At 43.3% G+C, this 18,769-nt stretch overlaps 1 protein-coding gene across 1 annotated transcript in view; it reads right to left on the minus strand.

The window, feature by feature from the left end:
* Positions 1 to 306: 306 nt before the first annotated feature.
* Positions 307 to 18,769, minus strand: part of LOC121581457 (artemin-like) — a 23,991-nt gene continuing 5,528 nt past the window's right edge. Inside the window, exons 2-4 of the mRNA XM_041896953.2 lie at positions 4,958 to 5,049; positions 4,585 to 4,783; positions 307 to 4,116 (exon numbers count right to left, since the gene is read on the minus strand). Coding sequence (XP_041752887.2) covers positions 3,608 to 4,116; positions 4,585 to 4,783; positions 4,958 to 5,049 — 800 coding nt within the window. The 3' untranslated portion in view covers positions 307 to 3,607. The remainder of the gene's footprint in view (positions 4,117 to 4,584; positions 4,784 to 4,957; positions 5,050 to 18,769) is intronic.

The raw sequence follows: 18,769 nt of genomic DNA on the forward strand, positions 1-18,769 counted from the left end.
TGAGTACCTGTAAAACCGCTCTCACTGAAAAGGACCGTCTCCATGGGTACATTTACAATAGTCTTAATTTGCAACTCTCGCCTGTGGACAAGCGAAATCAAAATCCCACTTTCTTTTGTTTTCTTTCCTGTTTCAGGTCAATGCAGATGAAGGATTGAAATGCACCCCTATGATGGTGAGATATAGGACTCCCAACTTGCAACCCAGCAGAGGTGAAGTGAGGGTTAGGGGGTCAACCTTAGAAAGAATAAGAAATCCATTGTATATTTAGAAATACTTTATTCCTACACAGAATAATGCCATTGTACAAAAATAAAGGAAACCATTTAAATAATGATGATAATAATAATAATAACATTAATAATATTGACTGTAATATTGCTCTGAAATACTGAAACAACAATGAAAAAAACTAAACTAAGCTTGTAACCTGGTAAAATCTTCCACCACTGGACTATTAACTTCCTTTGTGTGAAATGAGACATACTGTATGTTGAAGTCAGGATTGGCTAGGTTACTTTCTAAATGTAGTCTGTTACAGTTAGTAGTTACCTGTCCACAATTGTAATAAGTAAGGTAACTTTAGGATTACCCCAACTCAGTAAAGTAATCTGATTACTTTCAGTTACTTTTAGTTTACTTTCCCCTTAAGTGGCATTAGAAGAAGACAAAAAATGAATATTACCAATTGAATGACATCTATTGGAGGATAAATCAATGTTGGAGTTACATAGCTGGCCATAAATGGATGTTGGATTTTACTTTATGGGTTGGTTATGTAGGCTTCTTCTAAGCCATTTCTTTCTACTTTAATACACATAATAATAGGATTAGGCTAAATCTTTACATTTAAAACCAAAGTTTGTCAGATTTTCAGTAATTCCAATTATCTTAATACCTCAAGAATAGGACTTGGATATATGGAAATATAGATTAGCCAAATAGTTTTACCTGAGCATAACCCCAAAACTAAGGATTTATTAACCTACTCTGTTGTTTATGATTTTGTTGTCATTGAGGACTGATTGGGCTCGTTGCTTCGAGTTGAAAAAGGAATGCTGCTCTCATGGAATCGCATGCTTTGAGCACTACCGAAAAATGCTATTTGCACATGAAAAATGAATGCCATATGCTGCATTTATAGGCCTATTGTTTACGTTTTTGTTGGTGACACTTTGATATTTCGAAGCTGTTTAATTAAGTCTATCAAAAGTGCGCTAGTATGAGCATATGTCCATTAGGCCTACTGAGATTATTTTTTACTCAGCACGAATTATATTGTGCAATAAAATCCCCACTTGTGGTGTCATTAAATTCAACTAGTTTTGACAGTATGGAGCACAATACCATAGAGGAGTTTAGAAGGGAGGAACTCCTTTAAACGTTTATTCCATAGGCTGGAATTGCAAGAGCGCATTTTTCAATGGCTGTCTACTGGTCGCAAAAACAATGATTGATAGGCAGCATAAGACTTCTTCAATTCCACCATTATTGGGTTAAAATACACATATACATTTGTGAACAGACATCCACAACAACCATAATCCGTAAGGCGCAAATAGCTAAATGAGAGAGAAGCAGTGTGATTCACATGAATGCGCTATGTAGATATCAATAATAAGTGATATCCGTATCCCCGTAGACTACACCACTGCTGTCTTCCATACCGCCAAGCGCTTATTTAAATTTGATAATCTTTGGATGCCGACAGCAGTCGCACCATTGGAAGACGTAGCTTGCTTGCACTGTAGCCTACAAAAGCCTATTCCTGCTCTTTTACCGAGATCCATCTAATACATTTGGTGTGTCATCATAGTGGTCTCTGACCCGCGTGTGTGTATGTCTGTCATAGGTGTGTGTACACGTGTGTTTGTGAATGAGTTAGAGAAAGAGGAAGAATGCTGTAGCATGCCTCAATCTCATTTGATTTGCATTGGATTAGTTTACAATGTATAATCTACTGTGTGTGAGTGTATGTGGATTTCTTTAGATATAGTTTTTTATATATATATATATATTGACCCAGACAATTATTAAGATTTGAACATGTTTAAGAACTGAGAAATATAGAAAACTGATGAAATGACTCCACTGAATTTGTTTATACTGCATACTCTAGGTGTGTGTGTGTGTGTGTGTGTGTGTGTGTGTGTGTGAGAGCGAGAGAGTGTGGATTTATTTATATATTGTTCTTAGATTTATATATTGGTCCAGACAATCTATATACCAAACATTATTATGATCTGATCATTTGAACATTCACATGACTTGACCAAAGAGGAACTATAGTACGATACAGAAACGGCTGTAGTTTACAAACGACAATGAGTTGAATCATATATTTGGCATATTTGGGCTTAGAACAGGTCAAATAACAATACTATATGCTTTTAAACAATTTAAATCTGAAATGTATTTCAAAATACATATGCTGAAGTCATATTAATGACTTTTCCACATTTTCTCAAAATCCCAATTTTGATTGTCATTATCTATCATACTTCCAATGTCAATCTTAAAATGTCAATGTGGCCTGTCTAGACACTTGTAGTAAATATGTTGACACCAGATTTCATGCATTTACACCAAACTGAATTTGTTCAATGGCGCATTTTGATATTGTACTAAATATAGTACAAGGACATGAATGGGGTAAAAGTAACCCTAGAAATAATCATTTAGTTTTTTCAAAAGTATCTGGAATCTGATAACAATATTTGAGCTGGTAACATAACGGATTACAGTTAACAGTGTTTGTAATCAATTACATGTAATGGATTACATGTAACACGCTACTCCCCAACCCTGGTTGAGGTTCTTTCCACTTGTTCTGATCTTTTTGATGTTTCAAAACAACATCAAACACAATTCAATGACAAAGGACCCAGCAACATAAAGCCCCGAGCAACACAAACCCCCGGGATATGTGATCATGACAATAAATATACATCTACAGTCCATCTCATATGAAACAATAATAAATAAATAAGTCATTTGTAATAAATATGTTGGCTATAATACAGTAATTCAAAGAGATGCATGGCATCTATTTGGTAGAGTTCAAGTGAACATTGAAAAATGCAATTATGGTATGGAATATCCCTGTTTTGAAGGAATTGACATACTGTATGTTGACATTGTCAAAAGTGGTTTGAGCTTGTCTACCTGTGGTCAAATGCAATGAGATATGGTCCTCTTTTAGACCTTTGAGTCAATATTTTCAGCAGTACTCCAGGTCAGTCTTATACATATCCCAACTGCTGTGAATATTCAAATCCCACCATTGTGTGGTCACTGTCTTGCCATTCGCTCATGACAGTTTCCCATTGCCAACAAATCCACTTATCCTCAACAGGAAATGGACAACAGGAAGAGGCGTGGCCTCGCTCCACCATCATAGACACTCTACAGAATCTCCATCCTGCTTTGTACTGGGGACCAGCCCTATTGCATATTTTTCGGAGCAACCACTTCTGCCCTCCCAGAACCCAGATGCTCTCCCTAGACCCAGCCTCAATGGCGAGCCACCATTTGTATATTCTCAGGCAGAGGTGAGTGACAGCCAGTTGCCACCCTCCCCTATTCTTCCTCCTCCAGGCTGGCTCTCTCAGCCCATACACATGCAGCTGGCTGCCGACAGCGACTGGATGGTCTGCCACGTGGTGTGGGCGTCCATGAAGGACACAGGCTCGTAGCGGTCGGGCCGGCAGCAGGGGTGGGCGCTGACTCGCCGGGAGGTCCTCCGCGGCAGGGACCCGTTCTCCATCAGGGCCCTTAGAGCCAGGTCGTAGTTGGTCCTGGACGACTGGCAGGAGCCCACGCAAAACTTGAAGAGGACGATCTCGTCCGAGTCGAATCCCAGGCCCAAGTCCCGCACCTTCATCTCTCGTTTCTCCACCCTGCAGTCTGGGCTGCTGTGCTGGGGCCGCCTGACCTTTCCTTTTGCCTTTTTATCCCTCTCTTTCTCTCTCTCTTTCTCTTTCTCTTTCTTCTTCCTCTTCTTCTTTTTCTTGGCCGAGCCTTTTGGTTCGGCGTCTGAGGGGTCTGAGTTGCGAGGGGAACGTCCCCCCCACCGGCCACTGGGGTGGTCGTCCGCTTCGTCCATCACAGATGGGTCTGAGAGAGAGAGGGAGACATATTTTGTTGTTTTATTTAGCCTATTTTTGTTATTATTATTTTTTAAATCTTATTTTAATACAATTTATTGACTGAAGATTAGACAATAAAACAGCAAGAGTGTTGTACTTGCATACATGATTATATGTATTATTATTACTACTGAATTGTATTTCATTTCCTCATTGCAGTTTACTTACTTTACTGAAATGCTGTACAATTGCTTTGGCAATATCTACAAATTGTACTTCATGCCAATAAAGCAATCTGAATTTGAGAGCGCGAGAGACAGAGAAAGTTAAGATCAGTGGCTTATACTCTAGAATCGTGTTGCACACCCATCGTTTACTCTTCCCTGTTCATGGAGAACATCATGCCTGATTAACAAGTGCAAGGCTTAAATTGAAGGTACCTGTTGAACATTGAGAAAATGTCGATCTACAGGGCACTTTATAGTTCCACTCTTACCATAGAGGCCATGCCAAGGGGAGTACGGGTCACTCTCCTCCTCTTGTTCCTCATCCACCTCAGGTAGAGTGTCTGGGAGCTGCCGTTCCCTCATCCCTCCCAGCAGTCCCACAGCCTGGACAGAGTCTTCCCCCAAACCAGCGCCAATATGGGCCCCCTCCACCAGGGGCAGCAGAGAGACAACCACCCACAGCAGCACCTACAGGAGAGGACAGTTCATGACAATTGGTCCACAGAGTAGAGAAACAACACAGGTAACAATATGACAACTATAAATAAGGAGGATGATAAACATGATGATTATGGATGATGAAGTAAATCATGATGAAGTTAGTGGTGATTATGATGATGTTAAAGCTAATAAGCCCCTCACCTTCAAGTTCCTCAGGTGGTAAGGTGCGCCTGCTGACGGTCTGGCGGTCACCCCTGGTCTGTCCCTCCTCCTCGTCCTCCATCTTGGCCCACCTGGAGAGAAAGCAGAACAAGGCCTCGCTCTGTCAATTGTCCCGACCTCAAGAAGCACTCTTACAAGAATAACACAAACTAACTGCACAACATGATGCGTGCGGGCTGCTAGTGTCAGCTTGTCGGTACATACAGGCACAGAACAGCTCCTGTCCAGATAAAGGCTACCTTCAGTCAGATACCTGTCAAAGACGTATTTAGGAGGAGCTAGCGCTGGTTCTGTTAAAGGGGAACACGGTGGACCACATAAAGCGGTGATGCTTCACGGAGATCTCAGAGGAAACCACAGAGATGAGGAGGTGGTGATAAGGGGTTTGAGCGTAGATTAAATGTAGAATGTTTATATAAGAGGCGTACGGTGTGACCGGGTCTGCTGTATGTCAATGATAGCACCGCACGTCTCACCACTGTTACTGTAAAGAACCCTCAAAGGCTCAAACACAAATTTGACTGGCGTTCAGCACATCAGCTAAAGGTCCCTGGTTGGACCCCGGGTTTCGGCACCAACTTTGAGGTGAATGGTAAAGGTAAACGAACAAGTAAATAGCACCGATAGTGCAGATTCACACTCACTGAACTTCAAGACAGATGATGCTAAAAAACCAATGGGTGTTTGTTCCACTTCATTTGTTAAGACAGTCAAGCACCTTTTGCTAGAACAGCAGAGTATTACATTCATAAATTGAGCTCAGAAACGCAACAGAAACCAGTGATATCACCTTTGCATCTCTCTCCAAAGAGCTGAGGTGTCACTTTAGATTCATGTATCCAGCATCCAGCAATACGCTCATCTCCCATCCTACTGGTTCTCTCTGTCCTCTCAGCTTTCCATATATATCTCAGCTGATGTGCCATTTAAGTAAAACCATATGGAACGTTCAGATGTGGAGGGATTGACTAGAAACAACTCGTTCTCGAGATAATCATTATTCGATCTCCTCTAGAAATCTCAAAGCCCATTTAAGTTGAGAGCAGACAAAATTGGTTGATTTCGACATCATCAACAGATGGTATGGCGAAACGAAATTCAGCTCAGAGAGACCAAAAACATTGACACATAACATACCATGATTCTGTGAAAACAACCATAGGCCTATCTATATAAGATGCACCAACAGTAATCTATCATCCACCAGATAGAAGCGATAGCCTGGTAGCTGAACTAGACCGGGTCGTGAAGGTCCATGGTCAGGTATGTAAACTCTGCTGCTTCTCAATGTTTCTAAATACAACCCTCAGGGTGCGTCCCCAGTGGCACACTATCCCCTTTATAGTGCACTACTTTTGGCCAAGGCCCATAGGGCTCTGATCAAAAATAGGGCTCTGGTCAAACGAAGTGCACTATAAACTGAATAGTGTGTCACTGGGGACGTACCCTCAGTCTAAATTCCTAGACAATCATCACAATGCTATCTTTACTCAGGACGATGGAATACTGACAAGATAACAGTACAAAGGCTACGATAGGGTCTGTGTGTGCATCTCCAACCTGCTTCAGAAGATTACAGAGGCTTGACTATATCAACATAGTTACTGAGAAACAGTAAGTCAAATCAGGGCCAGGGAGAAAGCAGACGTCAGTCTCTTACACAATGGAACCTGAAAAGCAGAGGGAAGTGTGTGTGTTTGTGTGTGTGGTGCTTGCGTGTGTGCGGATTAGAGAGACCTAGAGAGACTGCAATCCAACTCCCTCTCCCCTAACCTGATTTATAAGCTGGCCATTGGGAGAGAGAGAGAGGCTAAAGGGGCTTTTTCAACAGATCCCCTCTCGGTCCTTTGAGAGGCCTTGTTTTGAGTCCTTAATGCCACAGCTGGGAGCGTTTAGCCTCCTTTAGCCCTGTATGCTGGGTGTATGTGGGCCTGTCTGCCTGGCTCATTTCAACCCATCGCTCTGGAGCTGTTTACAGCCCAACGCCTCCAGCCCCTCAGGGGGTAGAAGGTGGAGGTGGGCTAGCTGAGTCCTGAAGACCTCCAGAACTCCAGAGCTTCAGAGCCTGTGCTCATGGTGTGTGTGTGTGAAGTGTGTGTATGTGTGTGTGTCTGTGTGTGTGTCTGTGTTTGATGGGCCTCACTGGTCTGATTAAAGGCTTTGGTTTGGTCAGCAGCCTCTTCATTCGATTGCTTGTCACCTTATATTTGTGTTGTTGGTACAGTTTCCTCCCCTTACTGTATACAGTGGGGAAAAAAAGTATTTAGTCAGCCACCAATTGTGCAAGTTCTCCCACTTAAAAAGATGAGAGAGGCCTGTAATTTTCATCATAGGTACAGGTCAACTATGACAGACAAATTGAGATTTTTTTTCTCCAGAAAATCACATTGTAGGATTTTTAATGAATTTATTTGCAAATTATGGTGGAAAATAAGTATTTGGTCACCTACAAACAAGCAAGATTTCTGGCTCTCACAGACCTGTAACTTCTTCTTTAAGAGGCTCCTCCACTCGTTACCTGTATTAATGGCACCTGTTTGAACTTGTTATCAGTATAAAAGACACCTGTCCACAACCTCAAACAGTCACACTCCAAACTCCACTATGGCCAAGACCAAAGAGCTGTCAAAGGACACCAGAAACAACATTGCAGACCTGCACCAGGCTGGGAAGACTGAATCTGCAATAGGTAAGCAGCTTGGTTTGAAGAAATCAACTGTGGGAGCAAGTATTAGGAAATGGAAGACATACAAGACCACTGATAATCTCCCTCGATCTGGGGCTCCACGCAAGATCTCACCCCGTGGGGTCAAAATGATCACAAGAACGGTGAGCAAAAATCCCAGAACCACACGGGGGGACCTAGTGAATGCCCTGCAGAGAGCTGGGACCAAAGTAACAAAGCCTACCATCAGTAACACACTACGCCGCCAGGGACTCAAATCCTGCAGTGCCAGACGTGTCCCCCTGCTTAAGCCAGTACATGTCCAGGCCTGTCTGAAGTTTGCTAGAGTGCATTTGGATGATCAAGAAGAGGATTGGGAGAATGTCATATGGTCAGATGAACCAAAATAGAACTGTTTGGTAAAAACTCAACTTGTCGTGTTTGGAGGACAAAGAATGCTGAGTTGCATCCAAAGAACACCATACCTACTGTGAAGCATGGGGGTGGAAACATCATGCTTTGGGGCTGTTTTTCTGCAAAGGGACCAGGATGACTGATCCGTGTAAAGGAAAGAATGAATGGGGCCATGTATCGTGAGATTTTGAGTGAAAACCTCCTTCCATCAGCAAGGGCATTGAAGATGAATGATAGCCAGTCTCCAGATCTCAACCCCATAGAAAATCTTTGGAGGGAGTTGAAAGTCCGTGTTGCCCAGCGACATCCCCAAAACATCACTGCTCTAGAGGAGATCTGCATGGAGGAATGGGCCAAAATTCCAGCAACAGTGTGTGAAAACCTTGTGAAGACTTACAGAAAACATTTGACCTGTGTCATTGCCAACAAAGGGTATATAACAAAGTATTGAGAAACGTTTGTTATTGACCAAATACTTATTTTCCACCATCATTTGCAAATAAATTCATTAAAAATCCTACAATGTGATTTTCTGGATTTTCTTTTCTCATTTTGTCTGTCATAGTTGATATGTACCTATGATTAAAATTACAGGCCTCTCTCTTTTTTTTCCCCACTGTACAGCCACTAATTACAGTGGGGAAAAAAAGTATTTAGTCAGCCACCAATTGTGCATGTTCTCCCACTTAAAAAGATGAGAGAGGCCTGTAATTTTCATCATAGGTACACGTCAACTATGACAGACAAAATGAGGAAAGAAAATCCAGAAAATCACATTGTAGGATTTTTAATGAATTTATTTGCAAATTATGGTGGAAAATAAGTATTTGGTCAATAACAAAAGTTTCTCAATACTTTGTTATATACCCTTTGTTGGCAATGACACAGGTCAAACGTTTCCTGTAAGTCTTCACAAGGTGGGGGGGTTGAGATCTGGAGACTGGCTAGGCCACTCCAGGACCTTGAAATGCTTCTTATGAAGCCACTCCTTCGTTGCCCGGGCGGTGTGTTTGGGATCATTGTCATGCTGAAAAACCCAGCCGCGTTTCATCTTCAATGCCCTTGCTGATGGAAGGAGGTTTTCACTCAAAATCTCACGATACATGGCCCCATTCATTCTTTCCTTTACACGGATCAGTCGTCCTGGTCCCTTTGCAGAAAAACAGCCCCAAAGCATGATGTTTCCACCCCCATGCTTCACAGTAGGTATGGTGTTCTTTGGATGCAACTCAGCATTCCTTGTCCTCCAAACACGACGAGTTGAGTTTTTACCAAAAAGTTATATTTTGGTTTCATCTGACCATATGACATTCTCCCAATCCTCTTCTGGATCATCCAAATGCACTCTAGAAACTTCAGACGGGCCTGGACATGTACTGGCTTAAGCAGGGGGACACGTCTCGCACTGCAGGATTTGAGTCCCCTGGCGGCGTAGTGTGTTACTGATGGTAGGCTTTGTTACTTTGGTCCCAGCTCTCTGCAGGGCATTCACTAGGTCCCCCGTGTGGTTCTGGGATTTTTGCTCACCGTTCTTGTGATCATTTTGACCCCACAGGGTGAGATCTTGCGTGGAGCCCCAGATCGAGGGAGATTATCAGTGGTCTTGTATGTCTTCCATTTCCTAATAATTGCTCCCACAGTTGATTTCTTCAAACCAAGCTGCTTACCTATTGCAGATTCAGTCTTCCCAGCCTGGTGCAGGTCTACCATTTTGTTTCTGGTGTCCTTTGACAGCTCTTTGGTCTTGGCCATAGTGGAGTTTGGAGTGTGACTGTTTGAGGTTGTGGACAGGTGTCTTTTATACTGATAACAAGTTCAAACAGGTGCCATTAATACAGGTAACGAGTGGAGGACAGAGGAGCCTCTTAAAGAAGAAGTTACAGGTCTGTGAGAGCCAGAAATCTTGCTTGTTTGTAGGTGACCAAATACTTATTTTCCACCATAATTTGCAAATAAATTCATTAAAAATCCTACAATGTGATCTTCTGGATTTTTTTCTCTCTCAATTTGTCTCTCATAGTTGACGTGTACCTATGATGAAAATTACAGGCCTCTCTCATCTTTTTAAGTGGGAGAACTTGCACAATTGGTGGCCGACTAAATACTTTTTCCCCCCACTGTACATACGTATACATTGAATTGTAAATTTGCTCGGAGTAAGGTTAGGTTTGCAATGAGATGGGGAGAACAATGTAAGCTATACTTACTGATGAGGGCGGCAGGTAGCCTAGCAGTTAAGAGCTTCGGGCAAGTAACCGAAAGGTTGCTGGTTCGGACCCCGAGCCGACTAGGTGAACAAAACCTGTCGATATGCCCTTGAGCAAGGCACTTAACCTTAATTGCTTCTGTAAGTTTCTCTGGATAAGAGCATCTGCTAAATGACTAAAATGTAAGTGTACAAATATTGTATTAAATAATGACATATATATTTTTTGTTTTTTCCCCCAATTTCGTAATATCCAGTTGATAGTTCAGTCTTGACCCATCGCTGCAACTCCCGGAAGGACTCGGGAGAGGCGAAGGTCGAGAGCCAAGTGTCCTCCGAAACACAACCCTGCCAAGCCGCACTGCTTCTTGACACACTGCTCGCTTAACCCAGAAGCCAGCCACACCAATGTGTCGGAGGAAATACTGTACACCTTGCGACCGTGTCAGCATGCATGTGCCCGGCCCGCCACAGGAGTCGCTAGAGCGCGATGGGACAAGGACATCCTGGCTGGCCAAACCCTCCCCTAACGCGGACGACGCTGGGCCAATTGTGCGCCGCCTCATGGGTCTCCCGGTTGCGGCCAGCTGCGACAGCCCGGGATTGAACCCGGGTCTGTAGTGACGCCTCTAGCACTGTGATGCAGAGCCTTAAACCGCTGCGTCACTTGGGAGGCCTGAATAATTACATATTCATTGTAAATAAACTAAGTTGATATTTGCTCAGGGCTAGAGTGTGTTCCGCCCATGACTAATATATGGACAAATTATATTGCTTGAACATAAACGTGTTTCACATTATCATCACTGAGTTGGGTAGCTAGCTATATGGTTAAATCACTTTGTATTCCTCCTCCGTGAAAGATCTCATACAGCGTAGAGCTAGCTAGGAAGGGCTTCCCTCCTGTGTTCTGTCTCACTTTGAAGGGGAAGTCCAGGGTTTTACAACTTGATGTTAGATGGTTTCTCACCCTAAAAGTAGTCTATGGGCCAGGAGAAACTATAATCCATCACTACTTTAGAATTTTAGTTAGCGGTGACTGAAGTTAGCTGAAGTTTGTAGTGGCTGAAGAAAACCAAACCATGGATTACAGTTTCTCCAGGTCAATAGACTACTTTCAAGGTGAGGAATCATCTAACATCAAGTTGTAAAATCCTGAACTTCCCCTTTAACAGCTCAGATCCAATCTCTCCAGAACAGAACCCTCTCCTATAATGAAGGCCATTAGAGGTGTTCTATCCTCCAGCTTTACCTGTCACAGACAGAGCTCTACAGCAAGGGGAACGGACCTCACTAAATCCCCAACACAATAAAAGACACCTGGTGAGAAAGAGGAGATTCAGTCTACTAGCCACTGTCGGCTCTTCGCCTGATCATTACCAGAACACTTATCTGGGTACAGAAACTTCCATAACACCTATGATGATATACACAGCATGCATGTTCTCTATTTCTTCTGGTTCCTGTGCAAACCTGTTCTAATATGTCCAGTCCATCCAGTCAGAACAGACTATTTGTACACCTGGCGGTTTACTACTTGTTGGTTTGCTTTTCAGTTTCTGTACATTTCTGGTAGCAAACACACACACCCATAATCTCCACAGTCCCATACTGTGTGTTCTTATATGTTAAAGTGGCGGGTTCGGGTTCGATTCCCCCCTACTACTCAGACCACACTGACCACAATGCGCCAGATATGCCCTTCTAACTGCCGTTAGACTAAACTGCAGTCAGCAGCGACAGAACCAGAGGATCTGATTACGCTGCATAATCCCCTAATGCCTTCCAGGCTGGAAAGGAGAGGAGGTAATTGCTTGTTAGTGCCAGTTTCCACTCTTTAGCTCAGCTGTCGCCGGTGGAAAACCCACAGAACGCTGCCTAAAATGAGAAACAGATAGCTGGCGATGTTTGCGGCTCACATAACCCTGGTCAGATGCAGGCAATCAGAAGGTGTGTACAACACTTCCCTGGGCTGGTTATCCCTGGAGGAGATGGTAGCTAGAGTATCCGGATAGACAATGTCAGTGGGTTTCTTGCATTGAAGGGTTCCTTGAAAGTTAGTCTCTCGTGAGCAAGATATGGTTTTGGGTTCTACTTACTGGAGACGTTTCTGCTGTATGTAACCATCTTGACATAGTCTTAGGTAAGAGGGCTGTATTTCTCAGGTATGTCACACGAAGATACACAACAGAAGAGCCATTACATATCAGATCAAAGACGGCTAATGAGATATTACTGATCTGTGCTTTCATTCATACTAAGAGATTAGTATCAAAAGTGCTTCATCAAGCTGAACAGCCCCAGCCTGGTCCCAGATCTGTTTATGCCGTCTTGCCAACTCCTAAGGAAAGTGTCACACCACATTGTCACATTTATTTTCATGCTAGGCATTGGCAAGACAGCACAAACAGATCTGAGATCTGGCTATACCAGCGCAGGGTCATTGTTAAGAAGACCATGAGGACTGAAGACTAAGGTAGAGAGATCCAGGGCCAATGTCATTGTTTTTGGCATAGTGGCTCTGGATGGGAGAGAGAGCAGTACAACTGAACCTCAATCGGTCCTTAAAGCTGAGAGCCGCATAAGGTGAAACAGCGCCACTGGTCGCCCCAGGCACATTTGATATTGTTTTTGTTTTGTTTTTGAAAAGGAGGAGATGAGTACCCAGCATCGTAGTAAATACTCTGCTGTTCTATCGCGCATGCAATGATGTGCAATGATGTCTGAGGGGAAAAAACAGTATTGGTTGTTTGAAGTAACCTCTTTGTTGTTGTAATATGCCAAACAGACGTGGCAGTTTCACCACTACGGCTGCAATCAGTGGTGCTGCTCGGAACCAAACAAAGTGGTTGTCTGATGATAAAACTAAACCTAAGGGCTGAATCCTAACTTGAGATGTGTGCTCTTAACTTGTATTTCGCATTAATCATGCATTGATGTTCGGATTGGGGTTTACTGTAAGTGAGCAGTGATTTACCTCTATGGCCCTGAGGTTAGCATCCTCTCTTTAACACCATAGAAGAAAGGTCCAGAAAGGTCCAGAGAAACCCAGGTAATGGTGTTTTTACTGAGAAACCAAAGTGTTTGAAGTAGTATGGCTGGATTAGTACCCTCACCCTCTCAGGCCTAAACCAATGTCCCTCTCAGAGATGCTGTGGAGAGTGAAAGCAGCCCCTCCAACCCATTTACTTTAGGGATCATGGTCCAGGGGTGGGCGTTAGAATGAATCCTCCAGAGGACATTAGCCCCACCCCTAACCTTAACCTTCACCTCAATGGGACTAAGCCACGCCCACAACTGTTCTGATTGGTTTGTTTGTTTATTTGGATCCCAATTAGCTTTTTCAGAGGCAGCAGCTATTCTTCCTGGGGTCCACAAAAAACACAAAAACATGACAAGTAACTAAACACTTATACACTGATAGACAAGGACAGTCACACAAATTTAAAATACAACGATATACAAAAAATATAAATAAATAATAATAATAATACAAACAATACAACTAAACAAATAATGTGTGCTTAGAGTGTGTCTGTGTGTACGTGTGTTTGTGTGTCCCTTCACAGTCCACACCATTCCATGAGAGGTTGTTTAATCTTTTTAAAAAAGTAATTTAGTAATTTTTCTGTTTGCTTGAGTAATTGGAGATGGGAGTTCCATGCGATCATGGCTCTGTCTAATACTGTGTGTTGCTGTGAATTCCTTTTGGACTTGAGGACTGTGAAGAGACCCCTGGTGGCATGTCTTGTGGGGTATGTATGGGTGTCTGAGCTGAATGTTATTTGATTATGCAGACAATCTAGAATTTTCATTACAGTAATACTTCTCATAAAAACTAGAAGAGAAGCAGTTAATCTCTCGTCAACCAGGAAAGACTGGCATGCATGTTATTGATGTTAGTTCTGTATGTGCAGTTAAGGGTAAGGTGTGCTGCTCTGTTTTGAGCCAGCTGCAGCTTTGCTAGGTCTTTCTTTGCTGCACCTGACCATATTACCAGACAGTAATCAAGATGGACAAGACCAGAGCCTGAACAACTAGTACAGTTGATTGTGTAAAAAACTCAGAACATATTTTTTATAACAGACATACCCCTTTCCATCTTCACAACAACTTTGTCAATATGACTTGACCATAATAACTGGCCATCCAATGTTATACCTAGGAGTTTAGCTTCCTCAACTTGCTCAATGGTCACACCCTTTATAAACAACTCCAGTTGAGGTTTAGGTCTTTGAGAATGTTTTCAACTAAATACAATGCTTTTAGTTTTAGATGTACAGTGCCTTCGGAATATATTCAGACCCCTTGATTTTTTCCACATTTTGTTACGTCACAGCCTTATTCGAAAATGGATTTTTTTTCCCAATAATCCTCAGCAATCTACACACAATGCCCCATAATGACAAAGTGAAAACAGGTTTGTAGAAATTATTGCAAATGTATTACAAGTAAAAAACTGAAATACTTTATTTACATAAGTATTCAGACCCTTTGCTATGAGACTCGAAATTGAGCTCAGGTGCATCCTGTTTGCATTGATCATCCTTGAGATGTTTCTACAACTTGATTGGAGTCCACCTGTGGTAAATTCAATTGATTGGACATGATTTGGAAAGGCACACACCTGACTATATAAGGTCCCACGGTTGACAGTGCATGTCAGAGCAAAAACCAAGCCATGAGGTCGAAGGAATTGTCCATAGAGCTCCGAGACAGGATTGTGTCGAGGCACAGATCTGAGGAAGGGTATCAAAAAAATTATGCGGCATTGAAGGTCCCCAAGAACACAGTGGCCTCCATCATTCTTAAATGGAAGAAGTTTGGAACCACCAAGACTCTTCCTAGAGCTGGCTGCCCGGCCAAACTGAGCAATCGGGGGAGAAGGGCCTTGGTCAGGGAGGTGACCAAGAGCCCGATGGTCACTCTGAGAGAGCTCCAGAGTTCCTCTGTGGAGATGGGAGAAACTTCCAGAAGGACAACCATCTCTGCAGCACTCCACTAATCAGGCCTTTATGGTAGAGCGGCCAGACGGAAGCCACTCCTCAGTAAAAGGCACATGACAGCCTGCTTGGAGTTTGCCAAAAGGCACCTAAAGACTCTCAGACCATGAGAAACAAGATTCTCTGGTCTGATGAAACCAAGATTGAACTCTTTGGCCTGAATGCCAAGCGTCATGTCTGGAGGAAACCTGGCACCATCCCTACGGTGAAGCATGGTAGTGGCAGCATCATGCTGTGGGGATGTTTTTCAGTGGCAGGGACTGGGAGACTAGTCAGAATCGAGGGAAAGATGAACGGAGCAAAGTATAGAGAGATCCTTGATGAAAACCTGCTCCAGAGCGCTCAGGACCTCAGACTGGGGCGAAGGTTCACCTTCCAACAGGACAACAACCCTAAGCACACAGCCAAGACAACGCAGGAGTGGCTTGGGGACAAGTCTCTGAATGTCTGAGTGGCCCAGCCAGAGCCCAGACTTGAACCCGATTAAGCGACGCTCTCCATCCAACCTGACAGAGCTTTTATTTGTATTTATTTTATCTCACCAGGTAAGCCAGTTGAGAACAAGTTTTCATTTACAACTGCGACCTGGCCAAGATAAAGCAAAGCAGTGCGATAAAAACAACAACTACACAGAGTTACATGTGGGGTAAAACAAAACATACAGTCAAAAACACAATAGAAAAATAGAAAATCTATATACAGTGTGTGCAAATGTAGTAAGTTATGGAGGTAAGGCAATAAATAGGCCATAGTGCAAAATAATTACAATTTAGTATTAACACTGGAATGATAGATGTGTAGAAGATGATGTGCAAATAGAGATACTGGGGTGCAAATGAGCAAAATAAATAACAATATAGGGATGAGGTAGTTGAGTGGGCTAATTACAGATGGGCTGTGTACAGGTGCAGTGATCGGTAAGCTGCTCTGACAACTGATGCTTAAAGTTAGTGAGGGAGATAAGTGTCTCCAGCTTCAGAGATTTTTGCAGTTTGAGCTTGAGGGAATCTGCAGAGAAGAATGGGAGAAACTCCCCAAATACAGGTGTGCCAAGCTTGTAGTGTCATACCCAAGAAGATTTGATGCTGTAATCGCTGAAAAAGGTGCTTCAACAAAGTACTGAGTAAAGGGTCTGAATACTTATGTAAATGTGATATTTCAGTTTTTTTTAAATGATAAATTAGCAACATTTTCTAAAAACCTGTTTTTGCTTTGTCATTATGGGGTATTGTGTGGAGATTGATGAGGGACATTTTTTTCTCTCATCAATTTTAGAATAAGGCTGTAACGTAACAAAATTTGAAAAACGTCAAGGGGTCTGAATACTTTCCGAAGGCACTGTATTTAAGACCAGTTTATTATTAATCACCCATTCTGATACTGACTGTAACTCCTTATTTAGAATTTCAGTGAGCTCACTGGCTTTGGGTGTTGACATGTAGAGTGTGGAATCATCTGCATACATAGGCAGCAAACTGATTGGGCAGCTGTTAGAGCCAGCAAAGGGTGCTTTACTATTTTTAGGCAGTGGAATTACTTTAGCCTTCTTCCACACCTGTGGACACACTCCTTTAGCCTTCTTCCACACCTGTGGACACACACCTTTAGCCTTCTTCCACACCTGTGGACACACTCCTTTAGCCTTCTTCCACACCTGTGGACACACTCCTTTAGCCTTCTTCCACACCTGTGGACACACTCCTTTAGCCTTCTTCCACACCTGTGGACACACTCCTTTAGGCTTTGGTTAAAGATACAGCAAATAGGGGTGGCAATACAGTCTGCTACCATTCTCAATAGTTTCCCATCACGATTGTCTATACCTTGTGGCTTATCATTAATTGATGGAGAACAATAGTTTTCCCACCTCTCCCACACTAACTTGACCAAATTCAAAAAAGCAATCATTCTCTTTCATTATTAGATATTTTATACAAAAAATATGATGGTTCACTGTTCAATGTTGTCATTTAATTTCTGAGTTTTTCCACTTTACTAACTTCAATGAATGATGGAGATGAATTGGGTTTTCTGCCCATGACATCATTTAAGGTTCTCCAAAGTCTTTTTCCATTGTGTTTTATGTCATTTATCTTAGTTTGGTAATATAGTTTTGATGGTCCTTAGGCCAGTTCGCTAGGCCCTATTCTAACCGATCAAACAAATGATTAATTTAGGGGATTTCAGCGTGAAAAGCAATGCATGATTTACTTTCTACTAAGTAGGCCACAGGGTCATCGCAAAGTTCAAATGATTTGAACTGTGGTTTGTGTGAATGGAAACAACTGGCTTTACAGACAGTTTTCTGGAGGTATCTCATCGCAACTAATTATGGACTACCACTTTATTTGACCAAGACACTGCATGTAACGATTCTGTCTTTGTTCCTTGTTAGCTCACTTCCTTGTCCCTATAAGAACCCAAATTCCAAGCGGATTATTGCCGTTTAAGAGGGAGTCGCAGAAAAAGAATACTTCGGTGAACCTCACCTTAAATGGGAACTCATTAAGTTGTGTTATGGCAGCGATAGAGGATGACAGGTTTAGTGAGCACTACAATCTGCTGGTTACATAAGCAAGTAAGAGAGGGAGAGTGAGAGGGGGAGAAGGAGAGAGGGAGAGAGGGAGAGATAGAGAGGGAGAGTTAGAGAGGGAGAGAGGGAGAGAGTGAGAGTAAGAAAGGGAGAGTGAGAAATGGAGAGAGAGAGGGAGAGTGAGAAAGGGAGAGAGAGAGGGAGAGAGGGAGAGTGAGGGAGAGTGAGAAAGGGAGAGGGAGAGAGGGAGAGGGAGAGTGAGAGAGGGAGAGGGAGATAGAGAGGGAGATAGAGAGAGGGAGAGAGGGAGAGTTAGAGGGGGAGAGAGAGGGAGCGAGGGAGAGTGAGAAAGGGAGAGTGAGAGAGAGAGAGTGAGAGAGGGAGAGTAAGAAAGGGAGAGTGAGAGAGAGAGGGAGAGTGAGGGAGAGAGCGCGAGGGAGAGAGGGAGAGTGAGAAAGGGAGATAGAGAGAGGGAGAGAGTTAGAGTGGGAGAGAGAGAGGGAGAGAGGGAGAGAGGGAGAGTTAGAAGGGGAGAGAGGGGGAGAGAGGGAGAGAGAGGGAGAGTGAGAAAGGGAGAGTGAGAAAGGGAGAGTGGGAGAGAGGGAGAGTGAGAAAGGGACAGAGAGAGGGGGAGAGAGTGAGAGAGGGAGAGAGGGAGAGAGTGAGAGAGGGAGAGTGAGAGAGAGAGAGAGGGAGAGTGAGAGAGTGAGAGAGGGAGAGAGAGGGAGAGAGGGAGAGAGAGAGAGGGAGAGAGGGAGAGGGAGATAGAGAGGGAGATAGAGAGGGAGAGAGGAGAGAGGGGAGAGAGGGAGATAGAGAGTGAGAGAGGGAGAGAGAGAGGGAGAGAGGGAGAGTTAGAGGGGAGAGAGAGAGGGAGGGAGTGAGAGAGGGAGAGTGAGAGAGGGTAGAGTGAGAGAGGGAGAGAGAGGATAGTGAGAGAAGAGAGAGGGAGAGTGAGAAAGGGGAGAGT

Source organism: Coregonus clupeaformis, chromosome 14, assembly GCF_020615455.1.
Source record: "Coregonus clupeaformis isolate EN_2021a chromosome 14, ASM2061545v1, whole genome shotgun sequence".
Taxonomy (NCBI): domain Eukaryota; kingdom Metazoa; phylum Chordata; class Actinopteri; order Salmoniformes; family Salmonidae; genus Coregonus; species Coregonus clupeaformis.